The following is a 22,289-nucleotide window of genomic DNA, read 5'->3' as shown; positions in this document are numbered from 1 at the left end:
CTATCTCAGCCAGTAAGCCAGGTTGTGGTAGTGTGTGCCTGTGCTTGTCCTGGCTATACGAAGGCAGTAGGTAGGAGAATTGCAAACTGAGGGCAGCCCTAGGCAAAAAACACAAGACCCTGCCTAAAAACTAACTAAAGGAAAAAGGGGCTAGGGATACGGCTTCAAGTGGTAGAGCTCCTGCCTGCAAGCATAAGGCGCTGCTACTCTTTACTTCATCCTACCTGGAACAATACATTAGAGTCTTGCTAGATAGGATTAGATTGATCTTAGGGTCCATGCCCTAAGGACAAAATGTCCTATTGACATAATGCTCTAGTTTATGTTTTCTTCCTGTGGCTTGAGTGTTCTGAAGATAATCCAGACTTTCAATTTGGTTCTTACTGTAATCTTTACCTTTCTGTTTTACAGAAATAAGTATCTTCCTTCAATACATGAAGATGAAAATACAGAAGAAGGAGAAGCAGGTAGGTGGCCCTCTTTCTGTCAAGGGAGCACATCTGGATCAGGAGGGGATGCTGAGAGTGTGCGTGTGTTTTAACTCCGAGTGTCCTGTTGCCTGATTCCCAGCCAGCCTGGGATGACTTACTAGATAGGGAGCAATATACTATAAACTGTAACTTAGGATATTCCTAAAAAATATTAAAAGAGAAATGTTTCCTGTCTTGAATAGCTTTTCATATTTCCCTGGGAGGTAGGACCAATTCCTTCTCATTTACATATTAATTTGAGCAGTTGCTTAATGAAAAAGTCTTCTGGAGTTTATGAAATTATCTTATTAAAGGAGTTGTACAAAACTGTTCATGAATACAGTGTGTCTTGATCACTGTTACCCCTTTTATCATTCTCCCCATCCTCCCAACCCACCTCTTCCCTCAGTGTTCTTAATTTTGTAGGCCATACATTGAATTCTACCCCCATTCCTATCCTCCTTGATCCTGCCCCTGCGTTTTGAGTACCTGTTTCCTGATATTTATTTTGTTGGACTGTGAGTTAGTATTTCTAAAAAATTAAACTGTTTGAGTTCTTCCCTGACTCTACCATATTTGTGTTAATACTCTTATACACACTTGGATACCACCCCAAAGTGTTTACTTAAATGTTTATAAACTCTACATTCCACACATAAAAGAAAACATGCATCCTTTGTCTCTCTGGTCTTGATTTCACTTAACATGATTTTTTTTTCCAGGTCCTTTCATTTCTTCGCAAATGATGCAATAGCATTCTTTCTAATGCATGAGGAAAATTCCATTTTGTATATATACCACATTTTCTTGATCCATTCATCCATTGAGGGGTATCTGGGCTGGTTCTCTCCTTTGGCTATGGTGAATAGTGCTGCAGTGAATATGTTGTGCAGGTGGCTTTATCATATCCTAGTTTGTAATCTTTTGGATAAATGATCAAGAGTAGATATGAAATTCTTACAATGATCCATGAAGAGTTCCTCCGAGAGGGATCGGTGAATGAATTGAAAGGATGTGCACATCTGCTGTTTGGCCTTTGGTCTCTTGAAGGGGAGGGCAGTTCATAATATTCTGTCGCTTTTGACTCACCTAGGATCTCTTTGCTTAGTTGTTAATTCCTGTGCCTTAGGTGGTTTGAAAGGCTTGGGGAAGTGATTGTCTTGTAGACAATCTGTCCCTGAAAGACTGATTCTCCTTTACAGAATTGGATGTCAATGGGATGATTGAGTCTTCTGACTCCCAGTCTCTCTTTAAGACCTTGTGCTAAGCAGCTGGATGGGACTAGCCACTCTTTTCAGTGTGCTTCTTGTGAGCCCTTGTTAGATGCTAGGGGGACACAGGAAGGTGGTTGCAGCAACTAATCTCTGGCCTATCTCTGTGTGGTGTGAATCCACTGACTTGAGGAAGTAATTCTTACCTGCAGCCAGTTCTTAACAGGAAAAGCAGTTACTGATGTAATACCATCTACGTCCATGATTTCTTTCTGACTTGGCTCTAGAGTGAGTTGTGTACTGGTAGGCAAGCACTGTAAAGAAACCTCATCGATCACAGCACAGTTGCCATCTAAAGGAATAGGTCACTGCTGTTATAAAAACACACATTACTGCCGGGTGCTGATGGCTCAGAACACACACACACACACGCACGCACGCACGCACGCACGAAGAGAGCCGCCAGCCCCTCAAAACTTAGAAATGTGGGCAGGGTTATAGTTCTTACAGCAGGTTTCATATTTAATTCATACATTCTTTTTTAAATTATACTTTTGTTATCTTTAAGTAGCTGTGCAAAGGAATTACCATTCAACAAATAAGTTTATATACAATGTATCGTGACCAATATCACCCCTTTCATTATTTTCCCTCTTTTTTTTTTTTTTTGGTCGGTTGTGGGGCTTGAACTCTGGTCCTGAAATATGTTCCTCAGCTGAAATTTCAGCTCAAGGCTAGCACTCTACCACTTGAGCCACAACGCCACTTCCAGTTTTCTGAGTTATTTATTGGAGATAAGAGTCTCATGGACATTCTTGCCCGGGATGGCTTTGAACCACAATCCTCAGAGATCTCAGCTTCCTGAGTAGCCAGGATTACAAGCATGAGCCACTGGTGCCCGGCTTTTCCCTCAATTTTTAAACATTCTTTAAGCTTTTATTTAAGCATAAACCTCTGAATCAGTTATCCTTTCATGATTTTTATTGTTTCATATTAAGACCTTTGGTGTTAGCCAGATATAGACCTTACAGTAATGTTACTGAAGAGAGCGGAATTTTTATTTAAAAGTTTAGTAGTAGCTGTGGAGGAGGATTGGGTTAAATAAGTAGAGCCACTTCCAGGAAGAGTTGTTCTTTCTCTTGACAATACTGGTATTAGGTCATACAGATGACTGAACTGTATGAAAATATAAGATTACACTGGCACTAAAGCAATTGGTAGCCCCAGGATTGAGTGTGTACCATCAAGGTAGGGTTTGACCCCAGAGAGGCACTGCTCGCATTGCAGATAAACTTGGGCTTCCATTTTTGTAGAACCAGATTGAAATTCCCACTGTACCAGGCAAGCTCAGCCTCAGTTTTCTCTTAAATGAAGTCTTACATTGTAAGTAGTTTGTAAAGTACTTAGTATTCACTGTATGAGGGGTAAGGAAATCTTTAGTGTAACAATAAAAGTAATCACCAAGCTTTCTTTTCTCTTACCATGATTCTAAAATGCTAGAAGTAGCAGTAAATAAAACATATACTCTTTACAAATTCTCATTTCTGCTCATTCATATTACCTCTTCTCTGGAGAAAAATGACATGTAAATACATTCTGATCTTGAAAATGCCTCATTTCCCTGTTCAAAATTCTCTCAAGGTAAATTAAACTGAGAAATAGCCTCTGTTCTTCTAGTTGATAGTTTTTCAGATTTGGAGTATATTTTCCTGCTGGTAGATTGAAGCAGTGTGGCTCAGTAATCAAACATTGTTTCTGGTGAAGGCATTGTATGCAGACGTGTGAGCACCAGCCTTCAGCAAAAAAAGTGAAGAAGAGTGCCCAGGTCCTGAGTTCAAGTCCCCTGAACTAAAATGAAAAAAAAAAACAAAAACAAAAATAAAAGAAAATGAGAGGAAGAGTATGAAATTACCTGTACCAGTTATTAAAAAAATTACAACAGAGCAAAAAAGCACCGAAGATAAACTCATATAAAACAAAATGAGTATTTTCGCGTTTTCTCTCTTCTGTGTGTGTGTGTGTGTGTGCGCGTCTGTGTGTGTGTCTGTGTATGTGTCTGTGTCTTTGTGTTTGTGGAATTTCTAGGGAACATGGGTATCATGACACTAGCTATTGGGTTTCTTCTTGCCTTATATACAAAATATAACCACCTTAGCCATTTCTTCTATTTTGATTTTAACTCAAATACTTAGCCCCTTCTTTGTCTAAGCCATCCAAAGTACTACTCAGTTGGTAATGAGGTAGTCAAACAGAATTAGTTTTCTCCCTCTCCTTTTCTTCTAAAGTAGTAAATCTTGCCAGAAAAAAACAGTTCTCCCTGGATTTAGGCTAGTTTATGATGCTAGATCTTATTTAAATCTTGCTTTCCTTTGATTTTTTCTTCCCAGTATTCTCAGTGATATGTTTGGTAGCATCCAATTGGGGAGGGGCACTGGAGAACAAGGGAAAGTCTCTATCATGATTGGGCTGTGCCCAGAAGCATAAATACACACTAGAGGGAAAACATATCATGCGGGCAAGTATCTGTGCCTTTATCACATGCCAGGCTCTTGTTAGAAGAGCGGGCTTTCCACAAATGGAGCTGCTTCTAAGCCACCATCTGAAGATAATTGTATCATCTTCCTGGAAAGCCTGCTGCTCCTTCCTCGGCCCTCCCTGTGTCATTTATTTCAGACCAGGGAGAGTGTGCTATTCCCTGGAGTAATCACGTACCCACGTTATTTTTATTATTGTTAGCTTTACCCACCTTGGTTATGAAATGGCAAATTATTTTAGGGACACCAGACCTAAAAGTATGCAATGAAATTTCTATTTCCAAAGGGATGTTTCCTTAAAAGTGGTTACTTTGGGAGGCCATGCTTTTATTTAACGGTGCTTAAAGATAGGCTTTGAAATTTCCTTTCTGGGTCTGCTTTCAGCACCTGTGATGCTTCCTTTCTAATGGCATCAATCCAAGTAAAGGGCACTATAAGAGGCCAGAGGATTTGCAAGAGGCCACTTAGTCTGGTGACTAAGTTAGATGATCATGTACAACCATACCATGTTAGTTGATCCTGATTTTTTTTTTTTTTTTTGCTCCAAATCAGCTCAGCTGAATGTCATTGCCTCTTAAGGCCATGTATTTGACACTACATTCTTATCATCCCAGTGACTGGGAGGCCTCAGAATGAATTTGAATAGTAGCTTTTGTGTACTGGTAAGAGAAATGTCCTCTGGATAGGTCATTGTGTGCTTCTCTGAGGGTATTTTGTGGGAAACTTACATAGTTTCCTGTTTTACACTTAAGCAATATTTCAGATTTCTTAAAATAATATAGAAGTGCTCCAGGCTTTTTCCTACGAATTTTTTTTACTGTAACAGCATCTTGATATGGCTCCGTAGGGCCAAGGCCCTGTGTGTCCTGTTGCTGCTGTATGCCCAGGGCTTGGCACAGTAGGAACTCAGTAAATTTGTTGAGTAAATCTAGGCATTTCAGCTTCATAGCACTCTGTATATGATACATGCCACGGGAAGGTAACATGCTTTTTTCTTTGTTTTACAGTTGTCAAATTTAAAAGTTTTCAATCACTCCCCAATGTCTGATGCCTCTGTCAATTTTGACGACAAATCCCCATCACCGTTTGACTGCAGCACTGACCAGGAAGAGAAAATTGAAGATCTTGCCAGTCACTGTCTGTCCCAGAAAGACCTGTACACTGCTGAAGAGGATACCCTTTTTTCTAGGAAAATGACATCCCATAATGGGATGGAAGACAATGGGGGTAGAGGTACTGGGGTAAAGAAGAAACGGAAGAAAAAGGAGCCAGGAGAACAAGAGGGTACAGCAAAGGGCAGCAAGGACAGGGAGCCCAAGCCAAAGAGGAAACGAGAGCCCAAAGAGCCAAAGGAACCCAGGAAGACCAAGGAACCGAAGAAGGCCAAGGAGCCCAAGGAGCTGAAGCAGAAAGATGGAACTAAGAAGTCCCGGAAGCCTCGGGAGGCCTCAGGTACCAAGGAGGCCAAAGAGAAGAGGAGCTGCTCGGACTCTTCAACCGGGACGAAGTCTAAGAAGGCCAGGTGCATACCTTCCTCCCTCCCCATTCCCTTGCCTCTGCATCTGTGGAATCATTGGTCTTTGGCATTATCCCAGATGCCTGGGCATATCTTCACTGTACTCCTGTGGGCCCAGGCTTCATACGTCACTTAGGTAGCATGGGATGATGGGGGTGGGATAACTATTTGGTACTAATAGGAAGAGTTGTCTCTGGGGGTTGCTATTTGCTAATTTCATTCCTGGCGTTATGGTACCTAAAAAACAAGATCTGTGTTTTTAGGATACTCCCAAGAGTATCCTTTTCAGATCCCATCCATCCCTTTTGGTGTGTACTTAGAATTTAGCATTCTTCCTGTGGTCTCTGGCATCCTGTCTCCTGTATCGGTATGCCCCTTCTATGCCATGTTGATGTGTTTTTGTCTGTAATAGCTTTCAGCCAAAAAGCAAACTGCCTTTCATACCTCCTTGTGAGAAAGCTAGCCTTCATTGGTGCTAGTCACACAATTTCTTGCTCTTCTGTTTGGATTAAGAAGAACATGCATGAGGCAGAAAGGAAGGGACATCCTGGGTCTGACGGCAGCCTAGGGGCAGAGGTTGCAGCCGTGGAGATGAGTGGTACAGTGGCCTGGGAGAGTTGTGGATGTGCTGTTTCAGAGGCAAGATGCCTTTCTAGGCTCTGAGCTCTAAGCATTTGGATCTAATTCTCTAGTTCATTGTCTGACACAGTGCTTGGCCTTTTCACAACTGCTCAAGAAATATTGAGGAAATCAGGCCAGAGGATACCATCGTGACTTGTAGGACCAAAGGCCGGGCCACAGAATCCCTGCAGTGGGTGTTGTGAGAAAACTTGGGAGGATAACAGATGCGCTCCTTACACGGCAGATCCAATATTTCCCATCTGTGTGCAAACATTCTGCTTTACACATTTTGAGACATATAAAACAAAACATATATAAGCCTTTTCTCAAGGCAGTTTTAAGTTCCTGAAGTCTGAGCATTATAAAGAGACAAGATATGTGTCTCTCTGTTTGCCATGTCAGACTAAGAGCAGTCATCATGCACGCTCAGATATTTATGTGAATACTGAGGGACCTCCCGTACCTGTGTTGGGTCAGACACAAGTTTTAGAGAAAAAACTTTTTTAAGAGCAATGGGCTGTAACTTGAAGTTTACTGTACAGTCCATTTCTCTTTTAGGAGAGTTTGTTTGGAACCAGATGGATGATTTCCTAATTAAAGTAGAAGTGCTACTTCATGATATTCACTCCCTTCTGCTGATCTTTTATCTACTAAAGCAGCTTAGGGGTTGGGAGATGCTAGGATGTAGTTTGCAGAGAGTATGGCTATTAAATACCATAGAAGAGAGGTAGGTAAAGTCAGAATTCCTGTTCTACCTAGCTGCTCAGGAGGCTGAGATCTATGTGTTGCACTTTAAAGCCAGCCCAGGTAAAAATGTCTGTGAGACTCTTCAGTTAATCAATTAGAGGCAAGTTTGTAGGTTTGGCTCAAGTGGTAAAGCACCAAATGTGAGCAAAAACACTTAGGTGAGAGAACAAGGCTCTCTCTGGGTTCAAGCCTCAGTACCAGCACGTGTGCATGCGCATGTGCACACACACATTTGTTTCTCAGTTAACCTATGGAAGACACTCTGATCTCCCATATGTGAATGGTAGGGCATAGTGACTGACTTCTGCCAACAGTTTTCACTGGAAAAGTAGCGTAAGTAGTTCTTTGGTGTAAAACCATTGTTTAAAGAAGGAGTTATCATTCCTGAACTGGTGGTTATTTATTTTGGTTTTATAGAACACAGTAAGGAAATCGGATAGTGCTTGTGAGAGTAGAGGTAGTCAGAGGAGGTTTCATCGATCGCAGATTTGGTTTGGAAGTGAAAGGCTAGAAAGCATGGGCATCTGAGCTCTTCTAGCCACCTGCTCTCTGATGGTTGCTATTTTATTGACTTCTCATAGGAATTCACTTTTAGACTGTGGCATATGAAACAGTGTATGGCCATTGTAATTTCCATTTAGGGAGAATGAGAATTTTTTTTCACAAGATTGTCAGATGCATAGGAAAAAGCAAGATTCTGACTAATGAAAAACTTAAGGCTTTGTTACATTATAACATTAATTAAAAGATCATGATTTTCATCTGATTAGGCTAAATGATATGAATGGGTTAGAGAAGTACTTTTCCTTTTGAGGGTTCTAACTTAGAAGACAGCAGAACACATGAGGTTTAGAAATCCAGGAGACCTTCCTGGAGAGGAAACTGGCAGATACATATGAATGGCCATCTCTTTAGAAAGGTGGACCAGTTACACAAGATTTTCTCTCTTTATTTTTAGCCTATACGACATTGACCTGTAATTACAGAATTCTGTGTAGCCCAGAGATGGCTTTGGACTATTTCTTTTCCTTTGCATTTTTGTAGTGTTGTTTTGTTCCTTTTAATTAATAATCCCATTGGTCAGTAGCGTTTTAGGTATGAAATGAATTTTCAAAAATTAGTAATTAAATCTTTTTATGTTTTTTGTTTTATTCATTCATTGGCTTAAATACATTGTTTGATTTGAGCATTTACTGATTTAGTTCCTGGTAATGCTTGATGGTCATAAGTCATTCACTGAATGCTTGGATTATTGTTAAGAGCTCTGCCACTGATTTCCAGACTTCTGTCCCCTTTCCCCTTCAATCCATCTTGCCAGAGGTCAGCTGGTCAGTTTTTCTGAAGTGCTGCTGTTACCTTATTTACATTGGCAGTCAGTAGTAGTAGTATTGGTGGTAAATCACATCCCTTTTTCTCTTAACTCTAATAGATCAGTTTGGAGGTAATCTACAGAGTCCAATTGTAAACTGGATTGAAGAACTTCCTTTGCCTTGTGGTTAGATTCAGGCTTTTGTTACTTTCTTAGTTGACTTTACCGAGACTGCAGATAATCAGTAGGGTTGGGCATGTCATGTCCTGTCTTTACTTAGAGTGGAGATCTTTACTGAAGCTGGTTTTAAACTCAAGAGATTCCACTGATGGAGTTCTTTCTGCCTTTTTTTTTTTTTTAACATTTTGACTATGTATTAGACTGAAAGAAGACAAACATAAAAGTTGTATAAGTATAGACCCTGAACTGGGGACCCATCGGGTGTGAGAAGGGAAGAATGTAAATGATATGACAGAAACAACTTTCTTCTCACGTCTTGGACTGTTTCTATCCCAGTGTTTGCAAAAACTCAGGGAGTACTTATTCTTTTATCTCCAGATTTTTGAGTAATTAGGCCAACCATCACAGACCTTTACCAGATCTTTAAGGAAATAGCTATCAAATTTAATGCTTGATTAGTAAATGCATACTCATTTACTTACCATTTTATTTTTTTTGTGCTAGCAATGTATCTTGCATTGTTTGTTATTTTAACTGCCAGTGGATTAGTGAAGGAAGGATGGTGTCACAGCAGTATTGTCTATGAGTTCTTTCATTGACAAACTTTCATAAGTCAAAAAAATGGCCTTAAAAGTATTCAGGAAACAAACAGAAATGTAAACAAATGTAAAACCTGGTATGATTGTATACAGAATAGCTGAAAAGATTGAGATGATTGTTTTGGGTCCAGAGGAAGTCCTTGATGGAGTGAGTATTCAGCTATGTATGGAAGGAATTATAAGATGAAAAAAAGACTTAGAGTGGAAGACTAAAAGGTATTTAAACAAATGCTTTAGAGGGATTCCAGCTTTAGGGTAATAGACCAAGCATGTTTTATTTTCCTTTTATATCTTCTTGGAAGAACACCGGGGTGAATTCTTCAAAGGTAAGAGATGTCACTGCATTTTTGGATGAGAGGGGCTAGTGCTACCCATCAGGTTAGTTGATATATGCTACCTATATAGTATAATTTATTTTGGGGGAGTTTTTGTGTGTTATAAGTGTATATAGTAGGTGTGTTTTGGGATAAATATGTCTTTTATTATAAAACTAAGTTTGACTTTGCTTTTACTGAAAATAGGTATTTTAGCCTCAAAAACCTGTGACTTCCATTTCTTTTTTTCCTGTTCTACTAATTCTAACTGAAAACTAGAAAAGAGAAGGACTTTAGAAGATTTATTTGATCTAGACTCAAGTACTTAAATGGTAATAGTATTAGATAGGCCTTGTATTTGCTTTTCAGAACTCTGGTTATAAGCAACACATACCTAACTTGAATTAGATTAAGTTAAAAATTGGGATTAAAAAAAATTAGGATTAAGTGGCTCAGGAATCAAATTGAATTCCACCAGGATTCTTCATCTCCAGCTCATCTTTGCACTTCTCTGATAACAGCTCCAGTCTTTGCAAATGCTTTCTTCTGAAGGTTTGAATCCTGGCTGTCTGCAGCTATAGACTCAAAGCTGTACAGCTTATTGGCCCAGGAGGAAAATATTTATTGTCTTATCTACTCCTATGGAAAAATTATTGTTTTAGAAGGACTCCCTGGTTGGTCTGGCTGAATCATGTGTGCATCTCTGGATCATGGTGATAAAAAGGAATAGGATAGCATAGCCCAGCTTGAGCTGTGCTCACTCATAATCTGGACTTCAGTGTTTGGCATCAGAAAAAGATGCAGAACAAATGCAGTGTACACTTCTCAATGAAATAGGTATATATAGAAATAAGTTACTTTAAAAATGACATATAGTATGTTATCTATATAAAATAACATTCAAATGATGGTTATTGTGTATATATGTGTGTCTTTATACTCCAGCATGCCTTTGCTAAAAGAAAGATCATAATATTTTTTTCATTTTTTTCATCTATTACCTAGCTTCTGTTTGTATTCCCTGTTACTAATAAGAAATCTGTAGGGAGGAACTGTAAGATTGTACAAATAGACTGCTCCTTATTAACTTGTTAACTTCCCTTGATGACTTTTTTTTTCTTCTTATTTTTCTTTGGTGATACCTGGGTTTCAACTCAAGGCCTCACACTTACAATACAGGTGCTCTGTCACTGAGTCAGGCCCCACCTTTTTTTTTTTTTTTGGTTCTGGTTATTTTTGAGATGGGATCTTACTTCCTGCTCAGGTATCTGCTTAGACCATGATTCTTCTATTCATAAACCACTAAAATGTGCCTGCACCATCTTGTCCAGCTTCCATTTAGATGGAGCCTAATAGACCTTTCTACCCAGGCTAACCTAAAACCACAGTCCCCCCAATCTTTAGCCTCTCAGATAGCTTGATTTGCATGCATGAAGTCCCTCACCTACCCAGACCTATCTTTTCTGTGGTGGTTACAAGATGGTTTTCCTCCTTTACTGCCTCCTCCATATATATATATCACTTACATGCTCTATTAAGCAAGGGTTCTTTCACTTCTCTCTGTCTCATTCATTATATCTACCTGTCATCATTATGGAGTCCTGTAGCTTTCAGTGATGCAATTAGTTCTCACTGTTTTCAGTTACTTTGGTGTATAAATGGCTCCAGTTTGGGGGCAGCAATAGCTCTTTAAGATGTCTCAGTATCATTTTGAGACATTCTACTTAGGTTTTTATGTTTTTAAGCACTTCCTTATTTTCTGACATCTCAAGATGTTTCAAGCTTAGCTGCTGTCTTCTCTTTTTTAGCTTTGGAATCTACCATTTCTCTGAGGAGAAACCAAGCTCTGAGTGTTGGATATTGCTCTTATGAAGCCATAAATGGATGCATCCATGAATGAAGTCAGAGCCCTTATCCAGTTATTTCCCCAGAGCCTTATATCTGACCACTGCTGGGTTGGGGATCATGTTTTCAACTAATGAGCCTTTGGGGCACAGTTCAGATCCAAACTGTAACATCCTCTTTCTCCCAGAAGTGGAAGATGTAATCGGTACTACATCTGTAAGTCCCATGAGATGGAGGGGGTTTTCACCATGTACTGGTATCAGGCTATTCATTTGAAACACTTGGATTCATTTGAGCTTATTTTTGTCTTTAAGAGTGTGGTTTTGGTGGTGGTGGTTTTATTTTAATATGTAGACTTTTCAAGATATCTCAAAAATCAACTCTGCTCAGCGAAGTGTCACTTCCTTCTCTGGTCCTTGTGCAGTAGTCCTGTCCATTACAGGTAATTACTGTTTCTGCCTCTGTGTGTGTGTGTGTGTGTGTGTGTGTGTGTGTGTGTGTGTGTGTGTGTGTGTGTGTGTGTGTGTGTGTGTGTGTGTGTGTGTAATGCTTTTTCCCCTATACAGAATGATGCTGTTTGCACTTTGCTTTTACCATTTCAAACTCAGTGCCTAACACTTTCAAGGCAAATGCTTTGCCACTGAGCCATCCATCTGCTTTTTGCACTGGTAATTTGAGATAGAGTCTCACCTTTTGCTCAGGTTGCCCCTGGACAACAGTCTTCCTATTTTATACTTCCCACTGTAGTTGGGATGACAGGAATGTGCCACCACACCCAGCTTTTTCCACTGAGGTAGTCTTGTGTTTTTTTGTTTTTTTTTGTCGGTCGTGGGGCCTGAACTCTGGGCCTGGGCGCTGTCCCTCAGCTCTTCAGCTCAAGGCAAACACTCTACCACTTGAGCCACAGCATCACTTCCTGTTTTCTGAGTGGTTTATTGGAGATAAGAGTCTCATGGCCTTTCCTTCCCAGACTGGCTTTGAACTGTGATCCTCAGATCTCAGACTCCTGAGTAGCTAGGATTACAGGCATGAGCCACTGGCATCCAGTGTCTTGTGAATTTTTTTTGGACCAGGCTGTCCTGAAACTGCAGGTAGCTAGGATGATTGGCATAAGCCTCATACCAGTTTCCTATACAATTTTTAGAATGGAAAGCCATTCTAATTATACCTCTGAGATAAGCATGCTGTGAAATTTTAGCATGTTTTAAAACTGCTTGGCCTGAGTCCCTTCTCCATACTGATAAAAAGTAGACGTGCTTTCACTACCCCCAAACTCCATTGAGGGTCTAGTCTCTTCTTAAATCTATAATCCTCTAAAATAGCAGAACTCCTGGAGTTTCATTTCCAGAAGTTGTCATTATGGTGAACTATTGTAGCCAGTAGGTCAGTCTTCACTTCAGATGGGCTGACTTTGTATTGGCTTGGTTGGGCTTTGGGGTGAAGTGTATTCCTGTACATTGTGTTGATTAACTCTACTAATGGGAACCACCAATATTGTCTCTTTCCTGGCCCTCTGGACTTGGTCACTTCTCAAGTCTTACTACTTCTGCTCTTGCTGGGCCTTGTAAAGCATCCACACCTTTATTGGTTGTACTAGTACAGGTCTTCAGTCTTCTTGACAGAACTTGCTTTTGTGGCTTTTTTCCCATTGGGAGAAGTGTGAACTCTGACCTCAAATGCCCATAATTTTCCCTTTCAGCTACATAGTGTGACCAAGTGTGCTTGCTGGTCATTGGCCACACACATGTCTTAAGAAATGTGTCTGTGATGCTGTTCCATTCCCACAAATACAGTGGAGGTTTCCCAAAAGCACACACAGGCATTGCCTTGGTTCCTTCTTCATAGAGTCCTAGCCTTTTTTTAATTCAATCTGACTTATTTTCACTGTGACTCAGATGCTTCACAATAATATATGTAGGAATATAGATGCTGTCTGCTTCATAGCTTTGCTGAGAAGGGCTCAGAACTATACCTGCAGGAACTATTAGCTGTAGTTAGTGTTACTGATTACTATTTCTTCTACCTGTGTCTGTCAAAATTCTGTATATCCTTGCCCAAGTAGGTTTTTCTAATGTTCCCCAACTTCAAGTAATCCTGTCCATCCATCCATGCATGTACCCAACTCTCCGTGGTTTAAAAGTTTTAGGATTTGCTTGAATATTTGCTATGTATAAAACATAAGAAATGCAAAACCTAATGCAAAAACTTTCCTCTAGGAACTTAGAATATGATAGGAGAGATCAGAGAAGTATAAAATATTCATTCACTGAGTAAAGGTTTGTTGAGCAACAGTATAGGATCCAGAAATTGTATGTTGTTTTTGAGTTCTCAGCATGATGTCATGGTTAGTGACTTTAACTTTGGTTAAACATTAGAATTTGAATACCTTAAGCAAAGCATGATTAAAGTGTTTGAAGAATGTGGAGAAGAGTTTATCTTACAGAGGGATCAGGGAAGGCTTTCTAGAAAAGGCTTTCTTGCAAGATGGGTGGACTTCCATCTCTGATGAAGCATTCCTGCTCTTGCTGCCCTGGACTAAGGCCGGAGGTAGACTGCAAGGTTTTCATGACTGTGCACTTGTTAAAAGCAAAGACAGTGTTCACTTCATTTGAGAGTTCCTGGTACTCGCTCCATCCCAGTCATGTTCATAGACCATGCCCAGTAGAAAATGATGACAGATTAGGGACAGATTAGGTAACTTAAAGGGACATTGTAACTTGATGATTCTTTGTTACTGTGAAGCAATCAAACTTCACAGTAATAAAAATGAAAACATTTGTTAAACTAAAAGTGAGATCTTTTGGGTGTTATTTTATAACTCTTAATCATAGGAGTAATTTGAGTTTTCAAAACTGCCCAACAGCTTTAATTCTGACTTTCTCCTTGTAGCAGGGAGCAAGGACCAACCCCAGTGGAGAGAAAGAAGAAAGGAAAAAGGAAAAGTGAGACCACACTGGAGAGTTTAGAGCTGGACCAGGGCCTGCGGAACTCATCCCTGCGGAGTACTGAGGAGTCCACTGAGTCTGCAGACAGCCAGGTACAACTGGCACGGGGAGCCTGCTGGTGGCTACAGCTGCTAGATGGCTAGTGCTCTTCTATGCCTGTCTCCAGCCTGGGCTGGGCTTGTACTGTCGGGTGAGCAGCTAGATCATATGCAAGCTGTTTGTCTAGCTTGATTCGATACTTAACAACTTCTCAGATTTTTAGGGGTGTCTACTTCCTTCTTTTAAAGTATCTTATTTGCCTTCTGAAGAAGTTGATGTTGAAAAATGAGGTGAGCTAGACCAGGGAAGACTCAGGGGAATGTTTTGCCGTGGTTTGTAATGGAGTTATTGCTCAGAGTGTTAGGCCAGTGTGTACCAGGACACCTTCATAATCCCAGGTGCTGGAAAAGTGAGGGAAGTTTTCCTTATGCCAAAGCAGTAAAGATGTGGAAACAAGGAACATCGAGTTCAGTTCCTAATGTGTGCCAAGGTGTGTGCCCATGCATTGGTGGGGATTTTCTCCTTAAGTTTAGGTAACTGTTCATAGAGATGAATTCTAACATTTGGACGTGCTATTCCTTTGATATACACAGGAGTTTATCTATCTGTGGTGCTACAAGGAGGTCATTTAGAGTAAGATTGACCTTTCAGGATTATCTGGACACCGTTCAGTTTTTCATTGATCTCCACTGTAGGAAGGTTGTCAGCTTATAAAAATCATGGTATTCATTTCCTGTAAACTGGGGCTAGTGGCTGTTAAGTATCCAGATTAGTAGGAGAATAAGCACATTGCCTTAAGAGGATCTGGCGAGGAGTCGCATGTTTAGAGGATGTTGATCTGTCTATGGATATGGGGGAGGAGTTAACTATTAAGATGTGACAAGGTGAAGAACTATTAAGGTGTGACAAGGTAGGAATGTGGAGAGATGCTTGGGGGTTATCTTTTAGGGAATAATAGGGCGATATTTTGCTTAGATTTACTTTTTAAAGTTGAAATATGTGAGACTGTGCTAGCTTGTAAAAATAGTTCCTTGAGATGGATTCTGCTGCTTGTGTATAAGGAGTGTGTAGAGGCCAACTGTGTACTCTTTGATGTGAGGAAAAGTCACTGCACCTCTCTGTTGATGTTGTCTCTAAATGGACTGATTGACTACAGACAAATTCTTAGATGGTGGTTTGTTGTTTGTCACACTTTTGCCATCTTTACATTTCAAACAGTTAAGAAATCCCCAAAGGAAGTCTTAATAAAATTGGTATATTTGTAAATATTTGTAGTAAATATGGTGAATTCAAGCAGAGTAATTAAATAACAACTTTGTCCTAAACTCTGAGCTTATAGTTAATGCTAGAGTAGACCTCAGAAATGGAGTTCTTCACATCCCTCTTGTATAGGAATAGAAGGCTACTGCAGAAAAAGGAAGAATATCACTGCCAGTGGTAAAGCACACCTCACTGGTTTCTTGAGGCAGTTCCTTCTTCTAAGTGGATCTCAAGGGTTTGGAGATTGGTCTTTTATTCCATACCATACCATCTGAGTGAATTTAGTTCTTAAGAGAGTCCTGTTTAAAATATTCTTTCTGTAAGGTGAGAAAGCACTGCTTGCCATATTAGTAAGTATATATTAGGCTAGTTTTGTGCAAGCTTTTGCCTTTGAGTTCGAGCTGCTCTGATGGGTGTGTTTGTCCTGCAGAAGCGACGCTCAGGACGGCAAGTGAAGCGCAGAAAATACAACGAGGACCTAGACTTCAAAGTGGTGGATGATGATGGGGAAACAATCGCGGTTCTTGGAGCTGGCCGAACATCTGCACTCTCGGCTTCTACACTGGCATGGCAGGCTGAGGTATGGCTTTTGCATCAGGGTCCTGACCTTGGAGTTCTTCTGTAACTTTTGATAAAGCATACATTACATCATCTTAACTTCTGCAGGCAGCCTTTGGATGACTTCCTGTTACTTAGCATAACATTCAGGCTCGCTGTTCTCAACAGCACCCTCTGATCACACCCTTTCCCTCTCCCACCAGAGCCATTTTAGATCAGTTTGTTTTCCTTCTCATTTTTTGCCACCAAAAAAGCTAGTCCTCTTTTAATGAATTACCCATTTTCTCCCACCTGTACTGTTGCTTCTGCTTGGGGTTGGTTACACAGCTGCTTTACCCTAGGTTCACTTTTACCTAAAACAGTGTCTCCTTAGGGTGGTCTTCCCTGCCTCCTTTGTCTGAACAGATAGCTCTCTCATCACACTAGCTCTCTGCTTCAGCTCCTTGAAGTTCCCTCGTGGCACTTAACTACAATCTGTAGTTGTAGCTACTGTGCCTGATCTCTGGTTTTGTCTTGTTTCTCATTAAAGTACAAAAGTTTTCTATGAACTAAATACTTGTTCAGAGAATTAACTAAACTAGCAGTTTCAGGTAGAACTTCGATTCAGCTAAAGTATATTGAGAATCTACTACAAGGGGAGGCCGCGGGGTACACGGATGAGAAAATATGGTTCTTCCGTCACAGAGCTTTGTTTAGTAAAAAGGACACATGGCTGTATTGATACTGTGATTAGTGCAGCCCTGGAAATACTGCTTGATACATAGGCCACAACAGAGGCATGTGGAGAGGACCTAGGAGGGACATTTCCTGAACAGCACCATAGTACTGTTGGCCCAAGGACGAGCATGAGTAGTCTGACCAGTGGAAGAGCACGGGTGGGCACTGGGGTGTGATTTGAGGCGTGATGGGTTATGAGAGCTGAGAGGTAGGAAGACGCACACTGTCCACTGAGATAGATGTACAGCCTTTGTAATGTCATAGCATGTTTGGTTTTAGCAGTTGTCATTGACAACCTTGTTTAGGAGAAAGACAATAGCATTAGGAGTTGGTATACAGAAGTACAAGATAAAAAAGGTTGAATGTTGAAAAGGAGGAGGTCTGTGCTAAAGAGTTCTAGAGAAGAAATGCAAGGCAAAAGGCAGCAGCAGGCTGTGCGGGTAGGAAGGACATCATTGCCAGTAGCACATTCGGGGACACAGACTGTGTGTTGTTTTAGAGCCTCTGTCACTTACTTGGCAGTATTTACTCGGTATACCAAGTGGCAGCTCAGTTACCTGACTCTCCTGGACATTCATATGTACCACAGAGACTTCTTGATCATTTTCTTATCATTTCACATATTCTCTCATCGTCTTTGTGTGGAAAGGAGCAAGGAGTGGAACAGGGGTTATTGTCTCCACTTAACCCAGAGTGATCCAGAAACAGTTAATCAGTAACTAATACAGAAGAGCTGATTTCATACCTCTGCTGAAGGTTATTGAACTAATGAATATAATACTTAATAGGGAGTAACAATGTGATGTATAACGATTGCAGTACTTTTCAAACAAATAGCTAAAACTGTCATGGGGTGTTAAGAATGTGATACTTTATAATTGGTTTTCTTTCCTTAAGGATTTTATGGTTGATTTGCTAGTTAAAATACTACAAGAGATTTCATTTTCTCCTGGTAGCCATTTAGACTAAACTATTTACCATATTTCAGATGTTGTTATGACTTCTCCCCTGGTACCTGAGGAGCAGCAATAGCTGTTCTGACAGAAATAATTGAGGAAATTTTATGTATCTTTATCAAGGCTCTCTTTCCTTCTAAGGCAGGGCTGGGGAACCTTTTTCTGCCAAGAGCCATTTGAATATTTATTAGCATCATTCATGGGCCATATACCAATTTATCGATACAGGCAGATGAGCTATATAGGGCAGCTGATTAAAAGCTTAAGTGTCTGTCCCATTGTATACCAAATGATTTTTACCTTACACGGCTTGCCAATCTGACATTTATTATAGTAGTACTGAGGATTGAACCCAGGCCTTCCTCAGACTAGGCCAGCACTCCACCACTAGAGCCATACCTTCTGCCCTTCTGTTTGTGTTCCTGTTCTGATCCTCTTATAGCTGCCAAGTGGAGAGGATTAGGGGCGTGTGTCACCATGTTTAGCTATGACTTACCCTTCTTTTTTTCAAACTGATGTCAGTGCCTGGATCACAGACAGACTTTCACAGTTCTGTGATACACTTAAAATGTATAGACTTTGACATAACTCTGGTTTTGACAGTGTGGTAGTTGGTATGTTTGTTACTTTTTAGAACAAAAAGACTTGAGTCTGAATGAAGCTTCAGTTCATGGTGCTCAACTGTGTTATTATTGCTTTTGGTACCCTCTTTATCTGGTCTTTTCTCTTGCCTGACATGCTGAGCTCCCTGCCCATCCTTTGTGCTCCAGGAGCATGTGTATATTTAACCCTGTCATTGTCCTGCTATTGTTCTTTGAATACCTGCCAATTGTTGTCACCTCCTAAACCAGGAGCTGTTCTGTGGTTGATGGTGTATGTTTTATATTTAGCCCCAAGAACCATTTAGATGAAACCACTCTTAGCTACTTTCTCTTACATTTTGTAATGTTCCTGTTGTCATTGTGTGTATACCTGAAGTCCGGATAACTGGAACTTTTATTCCATTCAGACTATTCTGGTTCTTAGTGCCTCTGCCATACTGTATTGAGGACTAGTCTTAATTAATTTCTGAATCAGATTGTAAGCTTGTGCAAGAGAGGCACCAGTGTTTAATTTTTCATAATTTTTACTTAGTATAAGTAGAACTTTCTTACATAGTAGCTAACATAAAGATTTGCACTTAGTTGTTGTACTTATGTATTTACTTAATGAAGGATTAAGATAGATTTAAACCCATTATGTACATTTTTTAATACCCAGATTAGGAAGGCAAGAAAAATACTTAAAAATTTTTCCCAGACTCTTATTTTCTTACGCTGGAATTAGTTTTCCCATTGAGTCGTCTCCTCAGTTCCTTCTGCTGTTTGGCATTGCTGTGCTTTTGTACCAGGCGGCCACAGCCACTTGGGCCCTTCATCTTTAGGCTCCTATCCACAGCCATATTTGATGGTTTCCTGTCTTCATTGGGTTTCTCTTCAGATTGTTTCCTCTGAGTGTGTCCTTGGTCTTTGCTGCCATCCTCTGTGCTGAGGCCAGTGTTCAGACCATTACAGCACACTGTTCTGTAGTTCCCTGCTACAGGTCTCTGCTTTTTCTAATCTGGTACTAGACTAATTCCCCAGACTACCAGAGGAATCTCTCAGTGTCTTACGCACAAATCTGAGGTGGCTACTAACTGCTGTATTGTAGAGAATTCAGGTCTGCTTTTTTTCCCCCTTAACCTTAACCTCCATCTATTTCCCGTCATTGTTGATGCTTTTACTCTAATACGACAAGTTTCTACTCTGTATTCTGGATATGAACTTTTTAGGCTCTTAATATCCTTGCTCTTTTGTAAGCCATCATCCATTAAGGCCCACAAAACCTCACCTACTCTGTGAAATCCAAACTATTCTTACTTTCTGAACTCTCGTTGACTTGTAGTTATGGTCATACTATTAGCATTTAGGACATTCTAAGACAGAGATGCTTACTGTGCCTTCCCTGGATGAGTGTGAGCCCCTTAATCCCAGCACTCTGCATCACTTCTGAACCTTCCATGGTACCCAGTGAATAACCTATTGCTGTAAAAATCCATGTGCTTTCCTTAGACCTCTTCTCTGGTTAGCTAAATAGAAGTATAAGAAGTAGTTAGTTGAGATTGGGGGTGAATAGATTTTAAGATTTTGAGAATTTCCTCTAAGGATAAAAATTTTAAATTGTATGAATCTCTGACATATAAGCAAATGAATTAAAATGGTCTTTTTGAAGGATAATTTGAGAAAATTCCAAGTGGTTAAGAAACAGATGGTTGTTATGGAAGTGTGTTTGGCAGGCAGATTTAGTTTATATAAACTGTGTGTATCTGTATACACTGAATGTTTATACACACACGATTGTGCTTATGTGCAATCTCTGTTTAGGGAAAGGAATCCTGCTTTTCCAGTTTGCTTTCTACTTGGATTTGTAGTTTAGTGGTGCTACTTCCTGTTCCTTTCTTTAAGATAGAATTTTTTAAAAAACAACATTCTGCTCTCAATGGGTTTTTTGTTATGTTTTTTAAGTCAGTTTCTTTTGTTTTTGAGACAAGAGTTTCAGTATATAGCCCAGGTTACTGTGTTGCCTAGACTGGCCTTGAACCCAAAATTCTCTTGACTCAGCTTTGTTTTTGCAAACATCTAAATGAGATGATCGGCCAGAGGGCCAAAGGTGGAAATAGCTAGGGAGAGGCTTAACAGTAAGCCTCATTTTAAAAAAATAATCATTGTCAGTAGCAACAAATGCTAGGAAGAGGACATGGATGCATAGAATTCAAGGGTGGTGGTTGCAGTTTTCAATAAGCTGGGCTCCTTGCCTTTAAAATTGAGAGGAGAATTTAAAAAATTTAAAGGAGAAGTCATGTAGGGAGGGGAAAGAGCATTTCAAGTAGAGAGAATGATCTATGCCTTGACCCTGATGTAGAATCATGCCTACTATCTGACAGTTAAGGAGACTTGAGAGGTAGCAGAGGAGGTACATACAGACCTGTTGTTTTGTTTTATGCTAGGTTTTTTGTTTTTTGTTTTGTTTTGTTTTTGGGTCTGGTCGTGGGGCCTGAACTCTGGGCCTCGGTGCTATCCCTCAGCTCTTCAGTTCAAGGCTAGCGCTCTACCACTTGAGCCACAGCGCCACTTCCGGCTTTTTTCTTTTTGCTTATGTGGTGCTGAGGAATCGAACCCAGGGCCTCGAGCATGCAAGGCAAGCGCTCTACCACTGAGCCACCTTCCCAGCCCCTAGGTTTTTTTTTGTTGTTGTTGTTTTTGTGGTAGTACTGAAGTTTGCATTCAGAGTTCATACCTGCTAGGCAGATGCTCATATTTCTTGACCAAATATCCACCCAGCCCTTCTTTTTTCTGGTTACTTTTTAAGATACGATCTTGCTTTTTTCCTCCAGGCCCGTCTGGACCACAGTCTTCCTATTTATAGTTGATATCTTCCTATTTATAGTTGGGATGACAGGCATGCTTCACCTTGGGTTTTACTCTGAGTTAAAGAGAAATTTTTGGTAAAGCAGTATGAGTGACTTGGTCAAAGAGTCAGTCTGGATGTTGTGTTGAGAATAAACTAGTGAGATAAGAATAGAAGCAGGATTCTATTGTATTCTGGTTCAGAGGCTCTTGGGACTAATCTGAATAGAAACCAAGGTGAGGGAGATCAGGGTGGAGCAGTATAGAAGGTGAGAAGCAGGCTGGCTTCTGGACATACTTGGAAGGACGACTCCACAAGGTTTCTTGGCCAGGCAGATATGAGTTATAGAAAGAAAAAGTCAAGTTTTACACAAGGAATTTTTATTTGATCACCTGAAAAGATAGTTTCTTTTAACTAAGGAACAGACGAGGCAGAGGGAGCAGAAGAAAGGGGAGGGGTTTTAAATATGAGATAGCTCATAATAACCAAATGGATATGTCAAAATAAAAACCAAGTATAGGAGTCTACCATCATGGTCCATCATCATATATCTAAGCCAGATATATAAACTTGGCAGACATCATGAGGGAGGCAGTACTTAAAATTATGAGACAGGATGAGGTCACCCAGAGAATGATTATAGACAGAAAAGAAAAGAAACTCAAAAGGTAGATTCTATATACCTCCACATATAGTTAATATTGGAAGATTTACCCTACCAAGTAGTAAATTCTAGCAAGCCATTCATTTTTCAACTACAAGAAAAAGAACAAGTTGCAAAAAAAAAAAAAAACATGTATTTTAAGACATCTGATATCTATGAAAACAACAAGAATTAGATGAACTAAAATTGCAGATAGTGAAGAGCCTGGGTCAGCTGACAGCTCAGCTGTTTTCTTCTTTGGAGACATTTCTTCGTTCTAGGAACACATGCTATGTAGTTGATATATGTGAAAATATGAGCCCTATTAAAAATTGTTTTTTTTAAATAGGAATAGGAGCCAGGCGCCAGTGGCTCACACCTGTAATTCAGCTACTCTGG

The 22,289-nt window shown here is 40.1% G+C and overlaps 1 protein-coding gene across 1 annotated transcript in view; it reads left to right on the top strand.

The window, feature by feature from the left end:
• Nucleotides 1-409: 409 nt before the first annotated feature.
• The window catches only part of Chd6 (chromodomain helicase DNA binding protein 6), a 99,628-nt gene continuing 77,748 nt past the window's right edge, over nt 410-22,289 (top strand). Inside the window, exons 1-4 of the mRNA XM_013010897.1 lie at nt 410-467; nt 5,223-5,737; nt 14,236-14,383; nt 16,021-16,170. Of these exons, the coding sequence (XP_012866351.1) occupies nt 435-467; nt 5,223-5,737; nt 14,236-14,383; nt 16,021-16,170 (846 nt within the window). The 5' untranslated portion in view covers nt 410-434. The remainder of the gene's footprint in view (nt 468-5,222; nt 5,738-14,235; nt 14,384-16,020; nt 16,171-22,289) is intronic.

The sequence above is a fragment of the Dipodomys ordii genome, unplaced genomic scaffold (genome assembly GCF_000151885.1).
Source record: "Dipodomys ordii isolate 6190 unplaced genomic scaffold, Dord_2.0 Scaffold13, whole genome shotgun sequence".
NCBI classification, from domain to species: Eukaryota; Metazoa; Chordata; class Mammalia; order Rodentia; family Heteromyidae; genus Dipodomys; species Dipodomys ordii.
Note: the sequence above shows the minus strand (reverse complement) of the source record. Positions and strands in the feature narration are given on the sequence as shown.